Below are 27,370 nucleotides of genomic sequence, written 5' to 3' on the forward strand. Positions count from 1 at the left end.
AAAACTGTCATTTTAACCTCGAATATCAATTAGCATTTTTTCACTCAAAATACATACTATTTCACCCTTACCATTTATTCCTGATTTTGAATAATAAATAATATAATCTCAATTTACAGTATGACAACCATCCCTTTTAAAATATTTTGTAAATTTTATTACGATGTAAGATACTACTATTTTTTATGTTCTGTGATTCCTGATTTTCGCATCGTATGTGTCCGATGAATGTCCCGTCGATGTCGTGTCGTACGGCTGTTTAATGTCTATGGAGGCGATGTCTTTGAATTTCTGCGACGTCCTTTCGGATAGCGTCGCTGCCGTCTCGGAAAAGTCGAAGTAATTCGGCGGCAGGACTTGGTCTGAAGATCTAGAGTAACTTTCTCCCACAGAGCTTGTTCCTGGACTGTAGAATGGATCAGGTCCTGAACCTGCATAGTAACTGTGCGATATGGACTTGCTCACTTCAATCTCTGTCGCCGGGGCTGTATTCTCGTTCGGGTACCCCGGTGCCTTGGTGATGATGTTGCTTATTTGACTTTGAGATGAAATCGGTTCTTGCTCTACTTGGTAACCGGCTAGAAGCTTCTTGTTGGCGGTGAAGACGTCGTTGACGTTCTGAGGGCTGAAAGCCATGTTGCTGCTCTTGTAGTTACTGTACCGCATTTCGTCTGGCGATAGACTGTACACGGAGCTGCTTTGTGGTTGAGAATAGTCATTGGATTGCGCGTATCCAGTCGGGTTTCTGGAGATCCTCGATGGCGGTTCCGCGTACTGCCCTCCCACTATGACTTGAGCGTCCGATTGCGTCTTGGGCTTCTTCCCGACTCTGGTTTTCGTCACTTTTACCACCTTTATCTTCTTCTTGGGCCTTTTCGTGACGGTCTCGTCCGGCGACGTGGGGTATACTTCTATCGGCTTCTTGTTGGAAAACGCCGGTTGGTGATCGCCGTAGCTGTCGACGTCGTCGTCAAAAGAATCGTAACTCGACTGATCGGGTTTGTATCCTCCGTAATAGTCGGCCGGCTGCGAGCCCGAATCGGGGTAGCTGGACGCTTGGGATTCGTAGGACGAGTCGAAGGAAGGACTGTACGACGACGAAGGTCTTTTCTTTTGGGATTTAAAATACGCGCTGGGCGCTACGAACGAACCTTTTTGTCTTTGAGATTTCTTGTACTTTCCCGAGTTTACATCGGCGGTACTCACATACGAAGAAGCCGATCCGAATTCGTATCCGTCTGAATCGTCGTACCCGGTTTCGCCGGGTCCGGACTCTGTACCGTCATAAAACGAGGCTGGTGGGCGAGAGTAGGTTTTCTTAGAGCTCCCGAAACTTCTGACTGGTTCCGATCCGTAAGATATCGACGCAGAGGCGCCGAAGCTCGAAGACTGATCGCCGAACGATGGAGTTCCGTAGCTAGAGGAAATGGGCGCCTCGTAACTCGAGATCGGCGGCTCTCCGAAGCGACCTGACGAAGGTGATTCGTAGCTAGAAGACGGAGAAGAGAAGTCGTTTGGAGAGCCGTAACTGCTCGATGGTGGCTCTCCAAAGTGCATGGACGGTTCTCCGTAGGACTGAGATGGGGATTCAAAACTGGACGGTGGTCCATAAGAGCTCTTAGGCGGGCCATACGTGTGTTTGGGAGGTCCATAGCTCGCCTTGGGGGGGCCGTATTTGGGTTTAGGCGGTCCGTATTTGGGTTTCGGCGGGCCGTAGTGCGACTTGGGCGGCGGGCCGTACTTGGGCCTCGGCGGGCCGTACACTTGCTTGGGCGGGCCGTACCTGGACTTCGGGGGGCCGTACTTCCTGTGAGGGGGGCCGTATGCGGGCTTCGGGCGCCTCTTGGACCGACTTGGCACCCGGACGTATATGGGGGACTCGCGCTTGACCCGCGCATTTTGGGCTGTCTGAATTTCGCTCGAGTTGTTATCGCCTGATACCGTCACGAGCAAGAACAGCATCTGAAAGGATAAATAAAATATTAATTAGGTTACATTCAAAATTTAATGAAGCATTTTTTTGTATGTTTTTTTTTAAATTAAAATAATATGCAATGTAGGTTATTGTATTACTTATCTAATTACATACAAAAGATGTACTACTTTAGCCTAATTTATCGTGCGTTAGGTAGGTATCTGAATCTTATATTCATCGTATAAATTTTATATAATTTATTTAAAAATATGCTCACGCCCCATGATTCCAAAATATTAAAATACATTTAGTATCAAAACATGACATATCCATATTTTACAGTTACGAATACAGTAAACAACTACGAAAAACTTTATATTTTAAAATTTTATATGATATGATATTTATCATTCTGACATCGCAGGTTCATCTTATTTTTTTTTATAATTAAACACTTGTTTAACCACTTAATGAGTTTATTTTTATTACACACGATTATTTTCGAAAACTAACCGACGTTTACATATACAAAATAAATAAAACATAGTAGTTTTACTTTTCACCTGTGTATGAAAACGTCTGTTAGTTTTCGAAAGTAGTCGCGTGTAATAAAATAAGACTCATTAAGTGGTTAAACAAGTGTTTTATTATTAAAAAAAAATAATATGTCATTCCACAAAGTCAATGCCGAATCAATAAATAATATAAATTTTATATTGCACAAAACTTTTATAATAAAATTAATTTTTTTTTGGATATGTCGGGTTTTGATACTAAAGGTCACATATCGCTCATTCCTTTCAAGAATGTCATAAATAAAAAAAAACTTGATTTTTCAGGAGAACGTTTTTAATGTTTTATAATATAATACAATGTATTAAAAATAAATATCAAGCCACTGAACTTTTCACTATGCAACAGATCTTTTTAGGTTTAACCTAAAGGTTTTTTCTCCATTTGAAAAATATTTAGTACATTTAAAAAAATAATTAAACAATACCTTTTCTTCAAAATGCTAAAACAACACTTTCTGCCCTAGATCGGGTAAATATTAAGTTAAAAATATGTCTCTTTTGCTGGGATACAGTACATTTTCTGGGCATTCCGAAAACATGCACAACTGAAAATTGACGATTTCTGATTTATGACGTTCTTGAAAGGAGTGAGCGATATATTGATGCTAAATATGAAAATATTAATAATCATTACTTGTGTTTAATACATGTATGTATTACAGAATTATGATAATAATTATTCCGAATTCACGTTAAATTTATTCATATTTTTGAAGTATTTATTGATGATATCTTGCGCGCTATGGACGCCCCTCATATTACCGAGTTACTATTATTTATATTCATATTAGCATATTGAATATGTGTTGGTTTATTGCATGGAAAATGTATGTGTTTTCCTAAGAAAACAAATGGGAAATCTAACCCCCTTGCTAATGCATCCGTTTCAATTTCTCCTTCTTGCATTCATAGAGAGATGATGTAGCAGTCGGTAAACGCACATCATGACTGATTGAAAGAAAATATTTAGTAACAAGTATTGTTTGTGTGTAAGACACAAACAGAATCGGATTTGAAATATTATTATATCTTGTAATAAATTTGGTAAATGAAAAAAAAAGTCGTTCGTCCATCGTTCATGATTGGATTAACATTTATCGTTTACCCTATTTTTAAATTATTTATAATAAAACAAATAAGATTGAATTGATTTTTTTTTTCTCTCGATTTTGAAAGTGATAAGTTCCATACATTTATTTGGCAGTTACTTTATAGTAATATAATATCTATCTGTTTTTAATTTAAATTTTACATGGCAAATACCACTTAATTAAAATCTTAACTGGTAAATTGTGTTTATCTCGAATCAGAGTAAATATGCGACTATATCATTAAAGTAGAGATGTGAATAAAAATGTAAATTTTCCTTTGCTCAAAATCTTAATCTCTCAAAGTTATTCTACAATTGCTTTAAAATTTTGACACAACGTTGTATTCAAATACACACGTGTTTTTATACACATGTGACAAGTAAAACATGTTATTTGGAGATAAGTTTTTTTTACTGCAGTGACAGCGCCATCTCTTGAACGTAACAGCAATACTAAACAGTGTTCATGGCGGACAGTGTGCTTTTTGACAGCTGCTAAAATATTTTATACCCCATTGTGAAATTAGACATACTGGTAATGAGTGCTTTAAATTTATTTATCATTTAATAATACTGAGTTAAAGCAACGCGCGTCCGGATACAGCTAGTCGGAAATATGAAAGTGACCCAACTTCCGTTACAAAAGTAACAAGAAAAGCTTTATACAAAAAACCTCTTAAATAATTACATTCGTAATTAAAAATTCAATCATATAATTTTAGAGCAGTGTTTCATTTTTTTATATCTCAACATTGATGGAAATAAATATGGAAGTTTAAGTATTCACAGGGCTTGCGACCCGTCGAAGGCTGATTAAGTGATCACTTTACACAGTGCAACATTCACAATTCTACCCATGTTTGAAATCCACACTACTCAAATTTTCGGAACTCCTATATATATAGATCAATCTCTTGACACAGTAAATATCAGTTCACAACAGTTATCTGTGTTGGTTTGAGAAAAGCTTTTATTTAGCAGAGACCCTTTTATTTGTCATATTATTTTTTGACATCTCATCAAATATGAAGAAGAATATGGAAGTCTGGGCATTACGGGGCTGACGACCGTCATAGGCTGGTTTAAGCGATAACTTTACACACGTGTAACATTCACCAATTGTACCCATTATTGACAACCACACTACTCAAATTCTTGGAAGTTCTATATATATGAAGCAATTTAGAAACCTTGTTCTTGAATACTAGAACTTCACTAGAGACATCTATTGGTGAGATGGAAAGAAGCTTTTTATTGAGCAGAAACTCTTTTATTAGTATGTGAGGTCCGAATCTTGGATTACAATCACACACATGAGAAACGCCAGAAAATATCATTTTCATTTTTATCATTTTTGCTTATAATTTATTTACAACCTTTTTTTGTATGCATTTTTAATTCGATATTTGTTTTTAATGTATTTTGTGCAAACTCGAGTTCGTATATTCAACGTTTAAATGCCGTTTTGTATTTAACTTGTATTTATGCAACTTGAATCGTTACACGCCATTAAACAATCGCTTTTACTGACTAATCAGGTCGCTTAGAAGCTCACTTAGTGGGAAAGTAAAATCAGACGCAAAACTAACGGCTGTAAATTGTTTACTTATAATTAATATATTTCCGACGCGTTATTTTTAATCGCCATGTAAGCGGTAACAAAATAAACCATACAGCTTATTTTATGTTAGTCAACTACTTAATGATTGTGCTTGAATTTATTCGCGCGGATGATACTTACCAAAAAGATAGGCCAGGGATAGCGAACCATTTTGAGCCTATTGTTTGTTATAATGTATCGCGTGCCATGGAAATAAAAATGCATTAAATGTTTGTGTTACTTCAGATTTTTAATGTAAACAAAGCATTAATACATCGAAAAATAATATTAAGTACGTATTAATGGCGAAATAAAAGAATTAAATAAAAAATAGACTTTCATGAAAAATATAAATAAAATGATTTTCTTTCGACATTCATGCGTAAAAAGAAAACATTAAACAATGCGATTTATTTATTTTGTATGAATGTTGTCACATCGCATTGTACGGCCAACCCCATGGTAGACGACTCCCGGGCAGACCACCAAAGAGATGGGCCGATAGCTGGGAATCGACGTCGCAGGAGGCTAATCCCTCTTAAAAACAGGCCGTAAGGCCTACAATAAGAAGAAGAAGAAGAAGATGTTGTCACATCCTTCGTTTTGTCGTTTGAGAAGCTATCGATGAACGAAGAAAATACACATGGCTATTTAAATAAGTTTTTAATTTTTTTATACTATTTCTAAAACTTTTTTGAAATTTTTTGTGTAATCACTTTTATTTTCTCTTCATTCGCGTGCCATGCAAAATCGTCTCGTGTGCCACCTATGGCACGCGTGCCATAGGTTCGCCATCCCTGGCCTAGGCAGTGGAGGTAGGTTGCAAAATAAGTTAGGTAGGTACTATGCACTAGGGTAGGGAGTAGAGGTAGGTAGTAAGGTATTTATTATAGATTTGCTGTGACAAGGATATTGAAAGCTTTTAAATGTAAATTCACAGTAAAATCGGGATAAAATTTTGTTTCTCATTTTCAATAAAATTCGCAACTTAGTTCATTTAAAAAAAATATTTGCAAGAAAAGGTCTGTCAGGAAGCCTAGATGCTTCTGTATCAGATCTGGGAACGCGTGTGATATTACACAAAGTGAACGATGAATGATAAGGAGATTGTTGTATTACCATACCACAAAGTTGACAATGCCTTTAATATACAAAATAAAGATATTTTCATTTGCCATAAAAGAAAGTCAAGAAGGAAAAGTGTTCCTAATATTAGTGTTAACAAAACGTGATTTGCAAATATTGTGATACATAACAGACGCCACGATAAGCTCGTCAATTGGCAGCTAACCCACATTTTGTAGCACCAATAATACTTTTTCAAAGCGAGAAAACATTGTCAAATGGCGTTAGCGTAAAGCTGTCGTTTAAATTAAGCGATAAATGCAATAAAAACTTAAATAAATTGGAATCGAGGAATTATAACATATTTATAAATACTTTTGCAGATACTTTGTGAAGAACTTTGTTTTTAACCACGTTTTACTAGTACTATTTTTCTCCGACCGGTTTCGACAAGAACCTTGTCAAAATCAGGGTTAAACATGTACTCGAACATAACCCTGACGATGACAAGGGTTTTAAGAAGAACATAAAAGGTTCAAAATTTGACCAGTATCGCTAGTTGGTTCTTGTTAGTTGGAGAATATTTCTTTACAACATTTTGAGTGTGTCCAAATACTTGTTCACAAAATCTGGATTATCTCCAATTACAGGGGTTATTTTCATATTATTTTTTTACATCTCGTCAAAGATGAAGAAGAATATGGAAGTCTGGGCATTTACGGATATTTCTTTGGATAAATGGAAGATATTTCTTGTTGGCAATTATTCAACCAACGTAAATATGTTCTGTACAAGAAGCCATACACATATTCAGGGTGAAGGGTCAAAGTTACCTAAAGATTTATTTTAAAATCATTGACCGGGCATTAATATATTTTTTTCCCTCCAAGGCAAGCCAGTATTGGTAATATTTTGGACTGTGATAAACAGAATAGTTATTCAGTATTGTAAAACATAAATTAGAATCCTAAAATTTGAAAAAGTGGCACTCATAAAACTGAACTAAGGCGTAGATTTTCGGGAAATCCATAAAAGTAAAAATATCTCGAAAACTAAGGCACTTTTACTGAGGTCATATTTTTTGGTGAGTCATAAGCTGGCCTAACGCCCCTTTAAAGGAATACATTGGATTATTGGATAACCTGTTTATATTTATATATATATATATATATATATATATATAAATATATATATATACATATATATATATATATATATATATATATATATATATATATATATATATATATATATATATATATATATATATATATATATATATATATATATATATATATATATATATATATATATATATATATATATATATATATATATATATATATATATATATATATATATATATATATATACATGCACATTTTTATTGAAGAAGTGATACACTTTAATATGTTACATTATTTATTAACTAACATACTCGTTGCTGATCGAATACGCCGATGGCACCAAACTGGCCGTAAAAATCATTTGGTTTATTATAATGAGTGTGTAATTTATTTAAAGATACGAATAATTTGCCTACTTATTGTAAAACAATGTCCGGTTCGGTGTAATATTAAATGTAATATGATTTAGATCATAGCATTCGTTATAAACCGATAAATCGTTTAGATTTGATTACTTTCATTAGCATTCAGCTGTGAAGAGCGAAGAGTACGTTCGCAAATTAATATAACACGTTAAACCTGTTACCTATTGAAATTCTACGATTTTAGGCTAATCGTGAATAATTTAGAACACACAGAAAGTAAATTACTCCGAATATGATTTATATGTTTTATTTAACTTAATTACGGTCTCATGCTAATGGATATTATCGCCTAAAATTATAATTACAAAAGTAAAATTTTGATACATTAATTGATTCGGCAGTCGTTTTGTACTAATATTAATCCATTTTTAATTTGAATTCTACTCGGTAAATACCACTATTTCTTCAAATGTATCGTGACACGTGTTTCGATGCATTACTAGCTAGTTTTTATTCTACGATCCATAGAACATCGAAAATCACATTAAATTATCATAAATTAGTCCGAGAATTGATCAAAATCAAACAAATTTCATGCAATAATGGTTATAAACCAAGAAATTCATATTAGCGCATATTAAAAAAAAAAATAGCTGAAACATTTTCAGTCGTTACGTGCAGTGAAAATAAAAAAGGGTAGAAAAACCATTTAGGTAAATAAAACATAACAAAAATAACCAAAAAAAATCTTTGATAGTACAATTTTTTTTACACTTTTAGTCTTCTTCTTCTTATTATTATTAAAGGCCTTGCGGCCTGTTTTTAAGAGGGATTAGCCTCCTGCGACGTCGATTCCCAGCTATCGGCCCATCTCTTTGGTGGTCTGCCCGGGAGTCGTCTACCATGGGGTTGGCCGTACAATGCGATGTGGGGGAGTCTGGATGGTTCCATTCTCCTCACTTGCGCATACCATTGTCTTCTTCGTTGCCTTCCCCACCTAACGACATCTTCGATCTCGCATATTTCCCTGATCTAGGCATTTCTCAATGTATCTCGAAGACTCTTGCCTGTTATGCTTCTCAGCGTGTTCATTTCTGACACTCTTAAGTGCGTTTTTTTTAGTAATTTAAAGTAATTTACACTTTTAGTCATTTAAATAATAATTTTAAATCATAAAAATAATCATAGAAATGTATCAGTGGCATATGTAATTTTAATTGCGACTGTGGAAGCTTATACATTAGTGTGACTTCCAGAAAATTCAAAACATGAATCGGGGGGACATGAATTATGTTTTAGAAATATTATATTTTTCAGATTTTGCTAATCGATTAATAGATAAAAATACACAAAACAACAATAACGTAGTAATCCTACAAAAGAATAGCTAGAAAAGTCGTGAATTGCAACCTTTTGAAACAATAGAAATTCATAAAAATATAAATAATAATAAACCCATAAATGAAAATATGACGATGACAAAAGCTTCCGTCCCTATTTTTCATGTTCCCGCTGACAAAAAATTATGAATAAATAAAAATAAAAAACAGCTCCTACCCGCTTTTCATGCTTCAACGTCCCATGGACCCAACTCTAGAATTTAGACTGTATTTGAAAATAATGCGGAATGCATCGAAACACATTTATTTCATAATAGATTTTAAGAAATAATGGTAAAAAGTAAAAATTTAATTGAAAATGTAAAATTCTGTGTTCTAGAAAAAATGTATTCAATAATTGGAATAAAGTGGTAATTGCAAAATGTGTGTGTTTAATCAATTCCGCTTTCGACTGTTATACAATATGAATTTCTTATGTTACCCTGGTAACTATGCATAATAGCTATGCACATTCGGATATTAATGTACTCCATGATCCATGACAGTTAATGCTATGTATGTGAGTAATTCCTTTCTATCAACGTGACGTTTTTATTTTGGGTCTGAAAAATATTTTTAATTAACATATCGAACTGTGAGTTACTGGCTTTGTTCAAATTGCCAGTCATGTTTTTACCCCCTCGACAAAAATGAGACGATCCGTTTTTTATTTAACAATTTGCCATTTTTAAATAGCTTAAACATTATATGTATGTCAAATACTTGGAAGTGGTCAGGTCAGGAGTCGAAATAGTCGGCGGATGTGTATGAGGAGACGCATGAATGTGGAAGAGTTGCAAATATAGAGTTGTGTGGCGTTCTATTCTCTCTACCTACCCCTACGAAGAAAAGGCGTCATAGTTAATTAAACCTTAAGTTTAAGTGAAAAAAAAATCATTATATCTTGCTGGTAAAATTCTGTGTTAAAAAAACATTATTAGTAAAAATATTAACTGTGTGTTAGATGTGCCAGATGCGACAAATTTGACTTGGCAATTTGACGCTGTATGGAAAGAAAAGTTAATATTTGAATTTACTTGTATTATTGTTTTGTTCGAGAATAAACAATGTATCATATACGTATAATATCACAGCAAAGCACACTTAATTTTTTTCAAAGCATTAAAAATATTGAGCAATGTTGATTGGATGTTCCGTAAAAATTATCAGCATTATTATGCAATTGAGTGATTCTCGAATTCACAATTCATAAAAAAATTGCATTCAAGACACACATGAACGAACGCACGTCGAAAGTTGTCGATTTAACAATATTTATTTAAAAAAAAAGTGTGAAATACGTGTTCAGGAACAGTCCAACATTGCGTGACGTTTATTTTGTCGACTCGCTTTAGTGGGTAGGTACTCAATTAATAACTTACTCATATGCACACATCGTTATTTATATTTATTGATAACACACATACGGTTAAAATTTACTACTGATATGTACGATTAAGATTGCTATTCTTTAAACTTTCCCATTTAAAAATTATAGGTTCTTTAGATTGCAATTAAAATGCGTATGGCAATTTACTTGTAATTTGCCTACAAATAGGTTGTAACTCGATTAGTAAGTGTATTTTAATGTGATTTTAAATTTTCTTTTCTTTGGCCCCTATGTCTATCTCGATGGTGCATAGCATACAGAGTGAAGAACATGAATAGGAAATTGAGAAGGAATATTTTATAGAAATAGAAAAATAGAAGCAATAGCTAGGGCACTCGGGGATAAATACATACGAGAACGATTATCTTTTCACAAACTCTTACTTAGTATGTCCATTACCTCATAAGGGATTTTTTTTAAATATTTAACATATTTATATTTTGTATATTAAAAGCATTGTTTACCTTGTGGTATGGTAATATAAAACACTCCCTATCATTCATAATTCACTTTGTGTAATACCACTTTAAAAAACACTATTTCGTGACTACCAGTTTCGGAATAATCATTCAATCATCAGGCCAAATGTAGATTTAAATGAACTTGTTACGGTCTGACATTTATACAAAAATTGAATTGAATTCTTACTCTCTTTAAAATTTTATTTTTGTATGAATTTCAGAACGTAACAATTTCATTTTAATCGATATTTGACCTGGTGATGGAATGATTATTCCGAAACCGGTAGTCACGAAGTAGTGTTTTTAAAGTGGTATTACACAATGTGAACGATGAATGATAAGAAGTGTTTTGTGATTTCTCATTAAGAGAGTATAAGTATATGGTTCAAAGAAATTTTAATAACAACATACTTAAAACAATAGTATTTCATATTTTAAAAAAATGTAACTGTAGTTTCGGGCATATTATAATTTGAAACGACAGTTGTTTATATTCACATCTACAAGATTTTTTTTCTTTTGCAATATATTTAAAAGTAAAAATTTGCTGATTCCTTTAAAAAAAAAGTGTTTATAAAGGTTTTCTTATTTCATTTATTTAGTCTTGCGTTTATTTTATATTTTACTTGACGTTTTTAATTCGTGCACAGTGAATGAGTGATTGTTGCAAATTTTATTTGCTTGCATAATTGCGAGGTGATCGATCATACACGCTAGTTACCTAAATGATGTAAACCAATTACTTTATGTATTAATTTTAAATCAAACACAGATTTTTTGAGTCTACTAAGTTGTATTTTATTAATAAAAACACATAAAAAATTATATTGTGACAGTTGTTTCGCCTTGTTAGGGCATTATCAAACGAATGTGAAGATCAAATGGACTACGGTCCTTATGTAGCTATACAATTCTAAGTGACAGTTTAAACACGTGCAGCAATAATTTATGGGAGACAACAGTAGCTAATGGGGGATGTAGTTATGTACCCTTATATTTATTTTCTGGGAAAGGAAGAATTTATTGACATGGCCATATAAGTAAACCAATTACGATGAAATTATCAATATCTTAATAATCGCAGAAAAACGTCTCGTGTTTTTGTTTTTTTCTTTATCGCGTCATGGTTTCGACTCACGTAGGCCAACCGAAACGAGAGGAGTTTTTTGCTTGTTTATCTTAAACTTCGATTCATTTTCAAGTTCAGTGCACTGTTACCAACGATACGATGTCACGGCATATCGCTCACTCCTTTCAACAACGTCATATATAAAAAAAACTTAATTTTTCAGGAGATCGTTTTTAAAGTTTAAGAATATAATAAAACGTATTAAAAATAAATATCAAGCCACTTTTATTTTATGTACTAATTTTAAATCAAACACAGATTTTTTGAGTCTACTAAGTTGTATTTTATTAACAAAAACACATAAAAAATTATATTGTTACAATTGTTTCGCCTTGTTAGGGCATTATCAAACGAGATTATCTAAGCAGGTTAATACATAAATTAAAATGGAGTTCTACAAATTAAAAGCCAAATCAATAAATAAATAAATCAAGCCACTTATTGAACTTTTTACCGTGCAACAGATCTTTTTAGGTAAAACCTGAAGGTTTTTTTCTCCATTTCTCCATTAAGTACATTAAAAAAAACAATAATTAAACAATAAATTTTCTTTGAAATGGAAAAAACAACACTTTCTGCCCTATAGTAGGTAAATATTGAGTTAAAAATCTTCAGCTTTTGCTGGGATATAGTACATTGTTTGGGCATTCCGAAAACATGCGCAAACTGAAAATTGTCGATTTTGTCGAATTGTCGTTGTTGCAATGAGTGAGCGATTTGTATTATTATTATTCTTATTTTATTATCATATGAATCGAATGAGTAAAAAAAAACAGTAAAACAAATTTATGAGGCAAATATGGTTGGTAATAAAAGAAGAGGAAGACTGAGGAAAACTTATTTCAAAGAAAAAAAATCCTGAAAATCAAGTTTTTTGATTTATGACGTTCTTGAAAGGAGTGAGTGAAAAAGGTTAATGCAGTGTTTATGTCGGTAATTCATTGATTCATTATAGGCATTCAAGTTGTCTGCTTCGAGTGGTTCTTCCCGCGTGACATGTTGAATATTGGTCATCAAAACACATATTCTCATCATTTCCAACATCATGTCGGGGGTCATGTTCGGGATTAATTGCGGTGTCTTTGGTGAAAAAAGTAGGTCGCGATGTCAATAGAAACACAATACCACCATTAAGTTGGTACGTTTGTACAAAATGACTAATGGTAGTATTCAGTTATGCTTTTAAAATTTGACCTTGTAACTTATACGTCCAAAAAATAATTTGATCTATCCTGTTCCCCCTGTTTCTCCACATCCAAAAAGTTAAAATCATCGTAATCATTGTAAGTCGGTCCATAATCTACAACATTTTGAGTGTGTCCAAATACTTGTTCACAAAATCTGGATTATCTCCAATTACAGGAGTTATTTTCATATTATTTTGTTCATCTCACCAATAGACGTTTCTTGTGATTCAGGAACCCCCTAACCCCTATCCGCACCCCAATAGGGCACTGCATCATATGAACGCAGTGTTATCTTGATCGTAAACACAAGAAAGAAAGGTGATCAGCCTTCCGCTTCAGGTACCAGTCCAGGGTAATATTGAATAAATATAAGAGTGAAAAAAATCATTTATATTTATTTCACCCCCCCTGGGAATCGAACCCGGGACCTCCAGAACGGTAGCAGAGCGTGTTGACCATTACACTACGGAGGTGGATTTAATGACAATGTTTCAAAATTGGTTCCAAGAATTTGAGTAGTGTGGTGGTCAATAATGGGTAGAATTGGTGAATGTCACACTATGTAAAGTGATCACTTAAACCAGCTTATGACGGTCGTCAGCTCCGTAAATGCCCAGACTTCCATATTCTTCTTCATCTTTAATGAGATGTCAAAAATTGTATAGAATAAAATCCTTATTATGTTTTAAATCAAGTTTTATTGAGTGTACGCGTAATTTAATAAAGGCCTAAAATTATACATAATTTAGGTGTACTAGAATAAACCGATTTGGTTTCAAGAAAAATTTTCATCGTTTTCATCGACGATGTTTTGCTGCATTTTACGCTGTATTTGTTCGTTCCTCAAGAGACCATGTTTAAGTGTAGAAATTATACAAATTTGAAATGATTAGACGAATTGGGTTACTTTATACTCACTAAGTGATTAAAATATCTGCCTAATGCCTAGTCATCTGAATCGCGTTTCCTTGACGACAGTTGTGACGATGTTTTGCTGCATTTTACGCCGTATTTGTTGGTTCCTCAAGAAACCAAACCGTGTTATAGTGTAGAAATTATACAAATATGAAATAATTAGACGAATTGGGGGTACTGTATACTCACTAAGTGATTAAAATATCTGCCTAATACAAAGACGTTACATTAAGTGTGTTATTATCGAGTTGATCGCTTTTTTACCGTTGGGTTTTTATAGCGTTTTGATTAATCGCAGCAACCTAATTTCTCGCCGAGCATTTTTGAATACGAGTGATTGGACATGATGATAAACTAAATTTTAATTCAACATTTTTCACTATGGGCGAACGAAAATCTAAGCAGTAGATTTCTATCCACGCCTACGATATTATTACTATAAGATTACTACCCTGCCATAATATTTATTTTATTTTATTTTATTTAATTTATTCGGGAATTCTACAATTTTACATAACCATTTTAAAAAAAAATTAGTTACATCAACAATAATAAAGCCAATTAAACAATTCCACATTTGTGTTATAATCACTGTTGAACATTAAGAGATAAAAAAGAGAAAGGGTGTGTGTGTGTCTAGCTGTGTGTGTGTGTGTGTGTGTGAGGGAGGGAGTAAAAGGGTAAGTGTATGGTTTGTCCGCCTCCGTAGTGTAATGATCAGCACGCTCGGCTACCGTTCTGGAGGTCCCGGATTCGATTCCCAGGGGGGAAGGTAAATAAATATAAGTGATTTTTTTCACTCTAATATTTATTCAATATTACATTGGACTGGTACCAAATCGTACGTATACCTAGATTTGAAATTTATTCAAATATCGTATACAGAAAAAACGTAAATCCGCTAGAGGTACATTAATGAATCTGTCTCTATTGAATATAATAAAATAACAACTATATAGTTTTTTCCACATATATTTTATTAGACCAGTGAGCGGGTTTTGTCGTTACCGACATCATCAGACTGGTTACGTCAAAACTATATGTTATTCTATTACTAGTATATAAAATGAAGTTCCACCAAGAAATATCGGTACGTAGCTTCTGTATTAACTTCATTAATATATCTTGAAATAAATTTTAGTTAATTTTATTTCACTGTTGTAACATCGTAATAAATGTAAATTATTGCCTTTGATACCATCATTCATCGCCTTTCTCATCTAAAAAATATAAACAGAATTGTTATTAAAAACGACCTCGATAACTAAAGGCAAAGTCACGCCATTTCTGGGTCACGGGTTCAACTCTCAGCGGATGCAAAAATACGAATATGTATGCCCGTTTTTTTTCGTAGTTTTTTTTTTGGTACGTACTTTTTTTTCGCATTCCTTTGCGAGGTTTGGGCTGGTCAATTCAGTCTAATTCAATTATTGACCATTCCTAACTTTTTGACGTATTTTGACTTTTATAAAAAGTTCTAGCTATATTTATTTAACGTCTTAGTTGTTTTTCTAAACATCATATCACTCTCACTATTTCTAACCATTGGTGGAAGAGCATTCCACGTCATCGGTCCGCAACAGCAAAGGCACGCCCGCCAAATTTAGTGCGCTGGTTGCGAGCTGGTAAGATCACTTTGCCCATTGCAGTTGTTGTAGCCGATCGAAGCGTGAGACGTCTATCAACCAATTCATCTGGAATACACAGTTCTTTTAGATACTCTGGAGCCATATTATGTACTGATTTATACATGAGTAGGCAGAGTTTATACTAAACCCTTTCGGGAAAGCGTTACCAGTGCAGTTTGTGAAGTAGTGGGGTGATGTGACTGAATTTAGGAATTCCAAAAATCAGTCTCAACACTGATTGCAGTCAAGTCATTTTATTTTAAATGCCGGGTCGGAAGCCCTGGGATGCTCACGCTTCCACCTTCTTTCATGTAAAGAGAAACGATAGATGTTCCATATCAAGCTGAGATACCTATAAGTTATAGGGTAATGGCCTCGCTAATTTGATACAATTTACTAACACTTACTTAGGTTTAATCAAGATGTTGGTATGTCTGCTTTCTTTCTATTCTCGCTCCACATTAAAATGCGATAACTCCATACGCAGCAAATTGCTCCAGTCATGTTTTACTAAGAAAAACTGGTATTGATTTTTATCATCTTGAAAGTGGTTGTTTGTGCCAAGATTTGTAATAAAATTAACTTTAAAAAAGTGATATTGTAAGTCGTTTAGTCAGTATTTCTAATGCCGGTTCTGTTTGATTCAAAGTAATATTTAAGTATTGGGTAGAGAAGAAAATTTATTCGACTCTTCAACTTTTCGTAATACATATATTTTACAATACTTATACTTACACTTACAATATACTTACTTATACTTACAATATACTTACTTATGCTTAAAATACTTAATACTTATCTTCTACAAATTTAAATGTTAGTTTGCTCAAAATCATTAATCTTTTACGTTATTCACCAATGGCTTTTAAATTTTAACACAACGTCGCATTCAAATACCTTATTTCACCATCCGAACATCTATCGTACATAGTTTTGCCGCACATTCATCCATTTTTTTTAAAATTTTCGACTGCTTTCAGTCGAAAATCTCATCTGGTCCGACTCCTGACCTGACCACCACATAGTTTTAAATCTAAATTTTATTTATTTCTTTAGTTAGTACATATTACATTTAATATAAACCATTTTTTTTACTTAATTAATATTATAAACATTTTATTTTGTATTTCTTTAGACTCTTTTCATTATTTATATGTGGAGGTCCTCACCAAAAAATTACATTTCCAATATTGCACCAAAAAATACTTTAAATGCCAATCTGTTCTGTTATTGTATTCTATCGAAATGTCAATTAAAGTTGCCACAAAACGCGACCGAACCCGTGTTAAACCAACATGGAATCGTTAAATCGCACCAAAACGTAACAATTTTACAAGCTAGAATTTGATTACTTAAAATCATTTATAATGGAATGTAACGTTTTGGTGAGGACCTCCACACATCGCTCACTCCTTTCAACAACGTCATAAATCAAATTGCAGATCGTTTTTAATGTTTAAAAATATGATAAAATGTATTTAAAATAAATATCAAGCCACTTATGGAACTTTTTACCGTACAACAGATCTTTTTAGGTAAAACCTGAATATTTTTTCTCCATTTGAAAAATATTTTGTACATTTAAAAATATAATAAAACAATAGCTTTTCTTCAAAATGCAAAAACAACACTTTCTGCCCTGTAGCGGGTAAATATTAAGTTAAAAATATACCACTTTTGCTGGGATATAGTCCATTTTCTGGGGATTCAGAAAACATGCACGACTGAAAATTGACGATTTTTGATAAATGACGTTGTTGAAAGGTGTGAGCGACATATTCACGCATCTCATAATATATTTTCAAACCTTTATACATTATACAACTTTTGGAACCCTTATTTACATTTACAAGACTCTGTTTTTTCAATGGCAGTCCTATTTTGGTTACATTCTTATTCTTACATGTGACTGTTGATACCGATGTTAATTTTATTAACGTATTTATTTTTTATCGCGGTCGTTATGTCGTATCTTAATGCACGACCTGCATGCTCCAAACGGAGAAGCTGCAAAGAATGCATGTCGACGTGAATACTATAGTCTGTACGCAGTTATGACACCGGTTTATTCTCTCGCCCAGGGTGCTTGCCCGTGACCGTGATGCGATCGCCAGCCACACATAACCTTGATCTCAATGTGCGATTCGGGTTTCGTTTTCTTTATGTAGGTGGGTTTTTCTCTCTAGTGCGGGTTTCTCTTTCAACAGACGGCATGCAGCGCGCGCTCGCCTCCAATTAGACACCTCCGGTAAGAAAGAATACCGTTATTGTAATTACCGGACTCTCAGACAAATTACGCGTTTGTTTCGTGACCCGGGCTCCGTGCCAAATTTTCTCTCAATCATAATACTCGGCGTCTAATTTACTATATAACAGACCATCACGCCGCTTCCCGCAGGGGTGGGCAAAGAGAATAAATCGCCGCACCACTCTGTCTTTGCAAATAATTAATGTTAATAGGTTAATGTAGCTATAAATAGGAGCAGAGGAAGACGGAAAAAATGGCTTAAACAGGTATATCAAATACCTGAAAGCTGTTAGGTCTGGAGTCGAAATAATTGGTGGTTATGTATGAGGATATGCACGAATGTGGATGAGGCGAAGATTATGATTCTTCGCCTCCTCCACATTCGTGCATCTCCTCATTCATACCCTTCGATTATTTCAACTCCAGATCTGACAGCTTTTACGTATTTGATATACCTGTTCATGCCAAGCTTTTTTCAGTCTTCCTCTGCTCCTATTGATAGCTACCTGCATTAACCTCATAAATTCGTTTTTCCATTCCTTCTTCATTTATTCATTCACTGTGTCCAAACCATCTCAAAACACCTTTCTTAATTTTATCAATAATGCTTATCTCAGCTTTGCATTTTTTCCTTATTTCACCTTTCGAACATCTGTCATACATCGTTTTGCCGCACATTCATCTGATGGGTCGTATTTCGACTGCAAGACGGATCGGTGTGCTTTTCTATTCTTTCTGCTTATCCCTGCGGGGACGCGGCGTGACGGTTAGTTGATTTTTAAACATAATTATCGAACAGGTTATTCAATGCAGTCGAAGATCTATGATAATTATAATCAGTAATAATTATGTGATTGATTATTCTAGCAGTTATTTATTTATCTTGTTTCTGCTCTAGGTAAACACCCAATAATTATTTTTAACTCAACCCAAATCTCTCTGGTATTTGTACCGTTTCCGCGTAATTTTTCAAATTACAGTCATTACTTATTTTAGGGTCTCTAGAACATTGCAGGTCGCTTATTTCTAGCTATGTAGATAATTATATGTTTAGAGGTATGTAGAGGCGGGCACCTCGGTCTCTGTAGCGCAGTGGATAGCACGCCATTATGTGTTTTTTCACCGTAAGAATTTTAAACTTTTTATTTAAATATTATTTTTGACATCTCATCAAAGATGAAGAAGAATATGGAAGTCTGGGCATTTACGGGACTGACGACCGTCATAGGCTGGTTTAAGTGATCACTTTACACACGTGTAACATTCACCAATTCTACCCATTATTGACAACCACACTAATCAAATTCTTGGAAGTTCTGTATATATGAACCGATTTAGAAACCTTGTTCTTGAATCACTAGAACTTCACTAGAGACATCTATTGGTGAGATGTAAAGAAGCTTTTTATTAAGCAGAAACTCTTATATTAGTATGTGAGATCCGAATCCTGGATTATAATCACACACATGAGAAACGCCAGAAAATACCATTTTCATTTTTATTATTTAAGCTTATAATTTGACCAGACAATTTATATACAACATTTTTTTTAATTTGAATTATAAATCAATAACCTCTCAACAAATCTATACACTATTATATTGAATCAGGGGAGTGTCTTCCATATAGGCAGGAAAGCACTGCCTATCCTAACTTACTCGCGTGACATATAAAAACGCAACCAGTACCTACCCTACCTTACTAAGTAGTACCTACCTTACCTTACAACCTACCTCCACTGCCTACCCTAGTAAGTAGTACCTAGTTTACCCTCCTATCTACCTCTACTGCTTACCCAAGTTATTATCTGTGCACGCCCCTGGTTTATATTGATGTATAAATATTAAATTATCTCTCTTTTTTCCACTGCTCTGTTTTTCAGTTTCTTGTAGGCCGTGACGTCAGCATTCTCTTTTAACTCCTTCACGGTTTTCCTCTTCCTTTATTGCCTTCTATTTACCCCTCTATTATTTTAGTAATAAGGTCGTCTTGCCGCATAATATGTTCTATCATCTTCCTTCTTTTGTTTTCTTTTATTTCTTAAGAGGTTTTTTTCTCTTTCTCCATTTCTTAATACCTTTTCATTTGTAACACATTTTTTATATCTCTCGTAGCTTTAAAAAAATGTAGTTTGGTATTTGTAAATGCGAGTTACAGGTTGTAATCCCTCTTCTTCTATCTTAATTCTTCTTTTTCAATGCCGAGATTTCATTAAAAATATTTCAGAATGAATGTTATAAGTTAAAACATTTCGGATGGACCTGCAGACTAATGTCGACGGGATTTTATAACTGTGTACATGTATTATACTTTAACAAAGAGATTGGTACATAATATGAATATTAAACATATAATTCCCTTTTTCTCACTTTGAAATTAGGCCGTCGCCGAAGGTAAAAATACCCTTCCCGTCCTTAAGCATCAATACCAAGCGGGTGGAAATACCTTTCCCGTCCTTAGAGTGTTAAAGATTATATTTTAGTATTTTACATACGAAATGATTTGCTCGTTATAAACAGAAAGTATTTCAGAAAACCCTTGTAATGTGGCTTAAATGTTTTTAACGGTACAAATGTCCGGATTTTTTTGAGACTTAATATTATGTCCGCCTCCGTAGTGTAATGGTCAGTATGCTCGTCTACCGGTCTGGAGGTCCCGGGTTCGATTCCCAGGGGGTTTAATAAATAAAAGTGATTTTTTCACTCAAATATTTATTCAATATTACACTGGACTGGTACCTGAAGTGGAGGGCTGATCACCTTTCCTTCATGTGTAATCGATCGAAATAACACTGCGTTTATATGAAGCAGTGCCCTATGCACCATTGGGGTGCGATAAGGGTTGTATTATTATTATTAATATTATACATAATTATTTTTGCTTTTACCAAAATAATGTTCTTGTTCACACAATAAATAAAAATATTCACAGTTGCTAAAAAAATGCTAATTTTGAAAAAAAAAGTATTATCGCTATACTCAGTATTGTCTGAACAATTAGGCGGTACTTTTAATTTATGTATGTATTTTTGAAACCTCAATGAAGCTTTGATGGTCCAGAAGGTTAATATTCAATTTTGTATCCTTTATTGTAAACAATTTTAAGTCGAATCACACGGATCCCAGAAGTTGAAAAGTATAAAGAATTTTTATAAAATAAAACGACTTTGTTTTAACCACTTTTTATTGGTACACTTTTTCCAACCGGTTTCGACAAGAACCTTGTCATCATCAGGGTTGATGTACTAATTCTAAAACATTGAAATACTCATTGTTAGGTTATAGTTAATTACCCTTCCCTTATGATACCAAAAACTTCCTCGCACTCCGTACACCATATAAAAATGTGATTTAAAAAACGGGAAAAAACTCCTAAATGTTGCTTTTATTGAGCATTGCGCAGCGAATACGTCCACTATAAAAAGTGGTTAAAGTTGTTTTATTTTATAAAGTTTATAAAATGTGCCACAAAGTACCTATCTGCGAAAAACATTCAAGAAATTATAAATAATTTGTTTGATTTAATGCTATTCCATAAGATCCTTTGTCTGCTTCCACATTCGTGCACCTTAGAAACGGAGTCTTGCCCTACTGTGGCTGAAATCACTTTAAATTGTGGTTTCATGTCGTGTCTTGCTAATCAAATTAGACGTTAGAAACATAGGAATATAAATTGAGTTATATTTTGTAAATTCACGAGTCTTGGGTCTTGCGGTAAACATCTTACAATTCGCTCACTCCTTTCAACAACGTCATATATCAAAAATCGTCAATTTTCAGTTGTGCGTGTTTTCGGAATGCCCAGAAAATGTACTTAATCCCAGCAAAAGCGGCATATTTTCACTTAATATTTACCAGCTACAGGGCAGAAAGTGTTGTTATTGCATTTTGAAGAAAAGGTATTGTTTAATTATTTTTTTTTTAAATATTAAATATTTTTCAAATGGAGAAAAAACATTCAGGTTTTACCTAAAAAAATCTGTTGCGCAGTAGAAAGTTCAATAAGTGACTTGATATTTATGTTTAATACATTGTATTATATTTTTAAACTTTAAAAACGATCTTCTGAAAAATCAAGTTTTTTGATATACTTATGACGTTGTTGAAAGGAGTGAGCGAATTGTTTAAAATTTTTAAGAGAAAGTATTGTGTATATAATATAAGTCACTTTATTTCATGGCATCAAACAATACATAAGCAATAAAAAGGTTTAAATTAGCTCGATCAATATAATTTCGACTACAAATCATGTCCTCCCCAAAAATGAAATGAAAAGAGTCAGTTTTAATATACGTATTTGTAGCGTAAACAAGGTTGTTGTTGACATTTACAAATATAATTTACTGTATTGTTTACTTAACTCCCCATGTATGCAGTGTATATTTCCTACCTCGGCTGTCCAAACTCAAAACACAGTAAGGGACATTTTTTTGTAGTACGGTTTTTTTTTACATTTTTAGACTTGGTAGATTCTACTTAGTCCAAAAATGCAAAAAAACCTACTACAAAAAAATGCCCCTTACTGTATTTTAAGTTTGGACAGCCGACCTGATACTGTGTACAAAAGTATGCTAACTGATAAAATGGATAGATTTCCTCGTATTTTTTTTATTTTTCATCGTCCGCATAATTAACAATTCCTATAATGCGCCCACACTGAGTTTTTTCATACCGAAGGCACATTTTACAATGCTTGATAAAATTACATGAAAGAAAAATTATTCATGACATGCAATCAAATATGACATGGCCGAATGATGCGATCTATTTCAGATCTACCAACCTCCATTATCCATTTAGGAACAGCTTTTTTATAAGATTCTTTTTTGAATGACTAAAGATGATGAAAGCAGGTTAAATGAGTTTATTGTCTAGTGATCAATTTTTTTTGTTATTGATAAAAAATGGTGTTGTATAAAAATCAATTAAGGATATAAAAAAAGGCTATTGTTTCTTAATTTAATTAAAAAAAATTCTTTGAAAAATCAATACCTATTAGTTCACCCCCCTTTCGCATACCTCTGCGCATAGTACAGAGTAGTAAGTATTTTAACATATGAGAGGGGTGTAGGAAATTCCAAATTACTGTTATGCATTGTTAAATGAATGTCCATTTTTTTCCCTTTTTTGCTGCGTGTTATTTCGAAATCGTGCTAAAGCGAATTCTGTCTATCAATCACTCAGAAAATATAGATCCTCAATCACGGGCAGGATGGTGAATGTTATAGTGCATAAAGTGATCACCGAAACTAGCCAACGTTAGATTGTACACCTTGTTAATCCCCAGAATTCTATTTCTCTTCTCCAAAAAATCATATTATTTGAGATATCAATAATATATTCACACTAGATTATCCCTCCTGTTCCCAACACAGATTCAAATAAAAACATATTTAATTAGCTAGAAGAAACAAGAATCCACTAAAAGATCTATAAACCTTGTACATAATAAGCAAGGTAAATAGTAAATGCAATTCTCATCTTTTTTTTTTATATATATTCACAATTTTATTTTGTTTTCACGAATTTATAGCATTGCAAACAGAATAAGTCAAATACAGTGAAACCCGGATTTTACGTCCCCGGATTTAACATTTTGCCCCCAATTGCTTGTAATTATTACAGTCTCATTATATTTTAGTACATTTATTACCCGCATTTACCTTTTTTCCCCAGTTTACGTCGAAAATTATACTCAGTTTATATCCTGTTATTAATTTTTTGACTCGATCTGTAACGTTTCTTTTTTTTACATTATTTGCGGTCATCGTTTACGTGCAGTTTTTTTTTTGTTTTTTCTTTGTTTTATTCGTTAAATCATTACAATTTTTACAATTTTTTTTTAAATTCAAAATGTTTTTTTTTCATTTCCCTCAATCTATACGTTTCCTTCATTCAGGTTATTGTCTGCTAAAAATCTCTTCTTCATGATTTTCACATTTTTTTCAATACCCGCCATTTATATTATTTTTTGACATCTCATCAAAGATGAAGAAGAATATGAAAGTGTGGGCATTAACGGGCTGACGACCATCAAAGGCTGGTGTAAGTGATCACTTTACACTAAAAGAAGTTACCCCCCATTTACATTTGCCCTCCATTAAGTTTTTTTTTAATGCAAAAAAAACGATATTTTTACTATAAAAAGATATTTTTTTGTTTAACTATCCCCCATTTACGTTTTCCCTCCATTTAAGTTTTTTCAGTCCCTTAAAAGCCTAAAATAGGGGTTTTACTGTATTAGGTGACGCATTTTTCCGGTTGACTTAGAATTCAGATATCCCTCGTGTCCTACACGTAAGTGATATATAATCGACTTTTACGGATCTTTCAAAGCGAATCGAGCAAGTCAGTCGCTTGTTCACTCAAAACGAAAGTGATAAACATGCATTATTTATATAATTCTACAAAGGCAAATTGTATCGTACAATAAATCTCGGTTACGCTCTAGGTGTGTTTCAATTCCAGTGTAAGCACATTCTGCGCTAACACGAATCTCGAGAAAGACAGAGAAACTAATTGTGAATAATGGACGATTAATGCGGCTGAACGGAAAAGGTAATACATATAAACATAATGATTTGTATGGATTATTCAAAGCTTTGTCTTGTGAGTGTAGTGAAAACTGTATGTCCTAACATTTTGAAAGTTTTAATGCAACTTGATTGCTTGAATTAGAAAAAAATATTAATCCATGATTTTATATCAGAAATACAAGTACTTAATCCGATTTAACCTTTCCAGGAGTATGGACGTAAATGAACGTCGTTGCGAATTTTCCTCAAAGGAGTATCGACGTTAATGAACGTCGAAGTCTATCTGTCAGTTGTTATGATGTAATTTGAATAGTAATGACATCTGTGGATATTTGTATTTAACGTTGTCATAAAATAAAACCTAGAGATGGTGAGCTTTATTTTTTATTTAAATTATTTTTACATAATTTCTATCTTCATTTTACAAAGATTTTATTCAATAAAAATACATATTTAATGTTTAAAAAAAACCACTCCCCAGAGAAAGTCTTACATCAATTATTGTACTCCTGGAAAGGTTAAAATATGTGGGAGGTACATTTAACAGAATCCCCATACCAATTTGTCATAATAAAGATCTGAGAATCATAAAACCAATTTCAGAAGAATTAACCTGATAATGATTTATTTTAGTGATGTACTCACGTGTACATTATGTTATCTTATGATCTGGGTGTTTACAGGGCTTACGACCTGTCGTACGCTGGTTTAAGTGATCACTTTATATACGTGTAACACCATTCCATTCATGATTAACGATCGCACAAAAAACACAGATTTAGACACACTCAAAACGTTGTAAACTAGTCAAAATAAAAGATTAAAGAAATTAAAAATGATGTTTTCAGTATGTTTAATAATTGGGGATAAATCTTGCCTATATTTTCTTAAAGGTCACTGCTAATTTATAAAACTAACTCGATTTAAATATAGATGGTGCCTTAGAAGTAGCATGTGAAAGAAGGGTTCAATATTGGACAATGCTTGTATCACCCTGCCATTATATAATTAACGATCAACTTAACAATGCAGCAATTTTATGCTGTGCCCTATGCACCGTTGAGTGCGAGCGAGGGTGAATAGTATTTTATGTATTTTATTCATTAGTAAAAATACAAATGTTAATGTAGTCATAATAAATATATGTGTTTTTTTTTTACACTAATATTTATTTAATATTACCCTAGACTGGTACCCAAAGCGCAGGACTCATCATAAAATAATCGATCAAATTAACATCGCATTAATTTGATTCAGTACCCTATGCACCATCGGGTGCGAATAAGGATCAGTAGTAGTGATAATGCAAAATGTGACTTTAAAAAAATATATATTTATTAGTTGCCTTATACATTCTCCTTGTCTATTATGTACAATGATTTATAACACATTTAGTTTATTTGTCTTAAAAAGTGTACCTATGGTTCATAATAAATTAATATATGTAATTGATCCCTAAAAACAATACAAAAAATATAATAAAGTAAAAAAAATGTGACTTACCGTGATACACCACATGATCAAAAACCTCACATCCATTTTCACCGATTTCCCAGAATGTCACTAGTCTAAACAAAATGTATCAATCACCAATGTCGAGGAATGCGCGGAATCTCGCAGTTTCTATCGGGAAATTTCTTTTATATGAAATGCCTACTCTTCACGAATCGTGTGCATATAAATGTATGAACGCGGAACGGATCCGTCGAAGATGTGTTCCGGTGGAAGTCTGACTGCCGACTGGATGTGATCTTCCGATGCACTTGATCTCTTGCGCGTGTCGGAATTCCGGGTCGCCGAAATAATTTCAGATCGAGAACATCTTTCGATCGGCGCAGGCACGATTTATAGCATCACAACACTTTCTTTATTAGAAATAATACGTGAAAGATGAATGGTCAATGTGTACTGTGTATCCGTGTAAACAACGCGACCGAGCTCTCGTGTTGGGTGACTGGCCGCGACGCGATGTGAAGAATTGCCTTTATACGACACGGGGGGTGACATTTTGGCGGGAGAACGCATATCCGGAGAAGAAGCTACCGAATGCGCTTGTTTACATCTCAATTTTTATATTTAATTTAATTTAATTGGGGAATTTTATTTATTTATTTATTATTTATTTAATTTAATTTAATTTAATTTTGTTTGTTCGGGAATTGTACAGCTTACATATAAAACAAAAAGATATAATAACCAATAGTTACATAAACATTTTAATAGTTACATTAAGAGTTTCTGCTTAGTAAAGAGCTTCTTTATATCTCACCAATAGATGTCTCTAGTGAAATTCTAGTGATTCAAGAAAAAGATTTCTAAATTGGTTCATATATATAGAACTTCCAAGAATTTGAGTAGTGTGGTTGTCAATAATGGGTAGAATTGGTGAATGTTACACGTGTGTAAGGTGATCACTTAAACCAGCCTATGACGGTCGTCAGCCCCGTAAATGCTCAGACTTCCATATTCTTCTTCATCTTTGATGAGATGTCCTAAAATAATAACAATAATAAACATTACATTACATTAACAAAAATAGTAACGTTAAAAAAAGCCAGTTAAACAATTCCACATTTATGTTATAAAACTATTTAAAAACATTCAGAGATTAAAAAAAAGGGTATCATATAAAATAATAGATTTAGCAGGAAGGAGAAGGATAGGAGAGGAATTAATGAATGAATTATTTTACTAATCAGTTACATCAAGTCATTCAGATAAACGAGTATAAAAAATTAAATACTTGTATTATTTTCTTCTT

The 27,370-nt window shown here is 33.3% G+C and overlaps 2 protein-coding genes across 3 annotated transcripts in view; one reads left to right on the plus strand and one right to left on the minus strand.

Annotated features, from left to right (window-relative positions):
* Positions 1–27,370, plus strand: part of LOC148303845 (neurobeachin-like protein 1) — a 148,304-nt gene that overhangs the window by 40,158 nt on the left and 80,776 nt on the right. The gene's annotated exons all lie outside the window — the stretch shown is intronic.
* On the minus strand, positions 87–26,269 carry LOC148303846 (uncharacterized). Its single transcript, XM_088269310.1, has 2 exons — positions 26,113–26,269; positions 87–1,962 (listed from the first exon to the last, which is right to left on the minus strand). Exons 1-2 carry the CDS (start codon positions 26,146–26,148, stop codon positions 184–186), a joined length of 1,815 nt encoding a protein of 604 aa, XP_088125436.1. The 5' UTR covers positions 26,149–26,269; the 3' UTR covers positions 87–183.

The sequence above is a fragment of the Brachycentrus maculatus genome, unplaced genomic scaffold (assembly GCF_059751285.1).
Source record: "Brachycentrus maculatus isolate JH-2025_06_01 unplaced genomic scaffold, ASM5975128v1 h1tg000344l, whole genome shotgun sequence".
Classification (NCBI taxonomy): domain Eukaryota; kingdom Metazoa; phylum Arthropoda; class Insecta; order Trichoptera; family Brachycentridae; genus Brachycentrus; species Brachycentrus maculatus.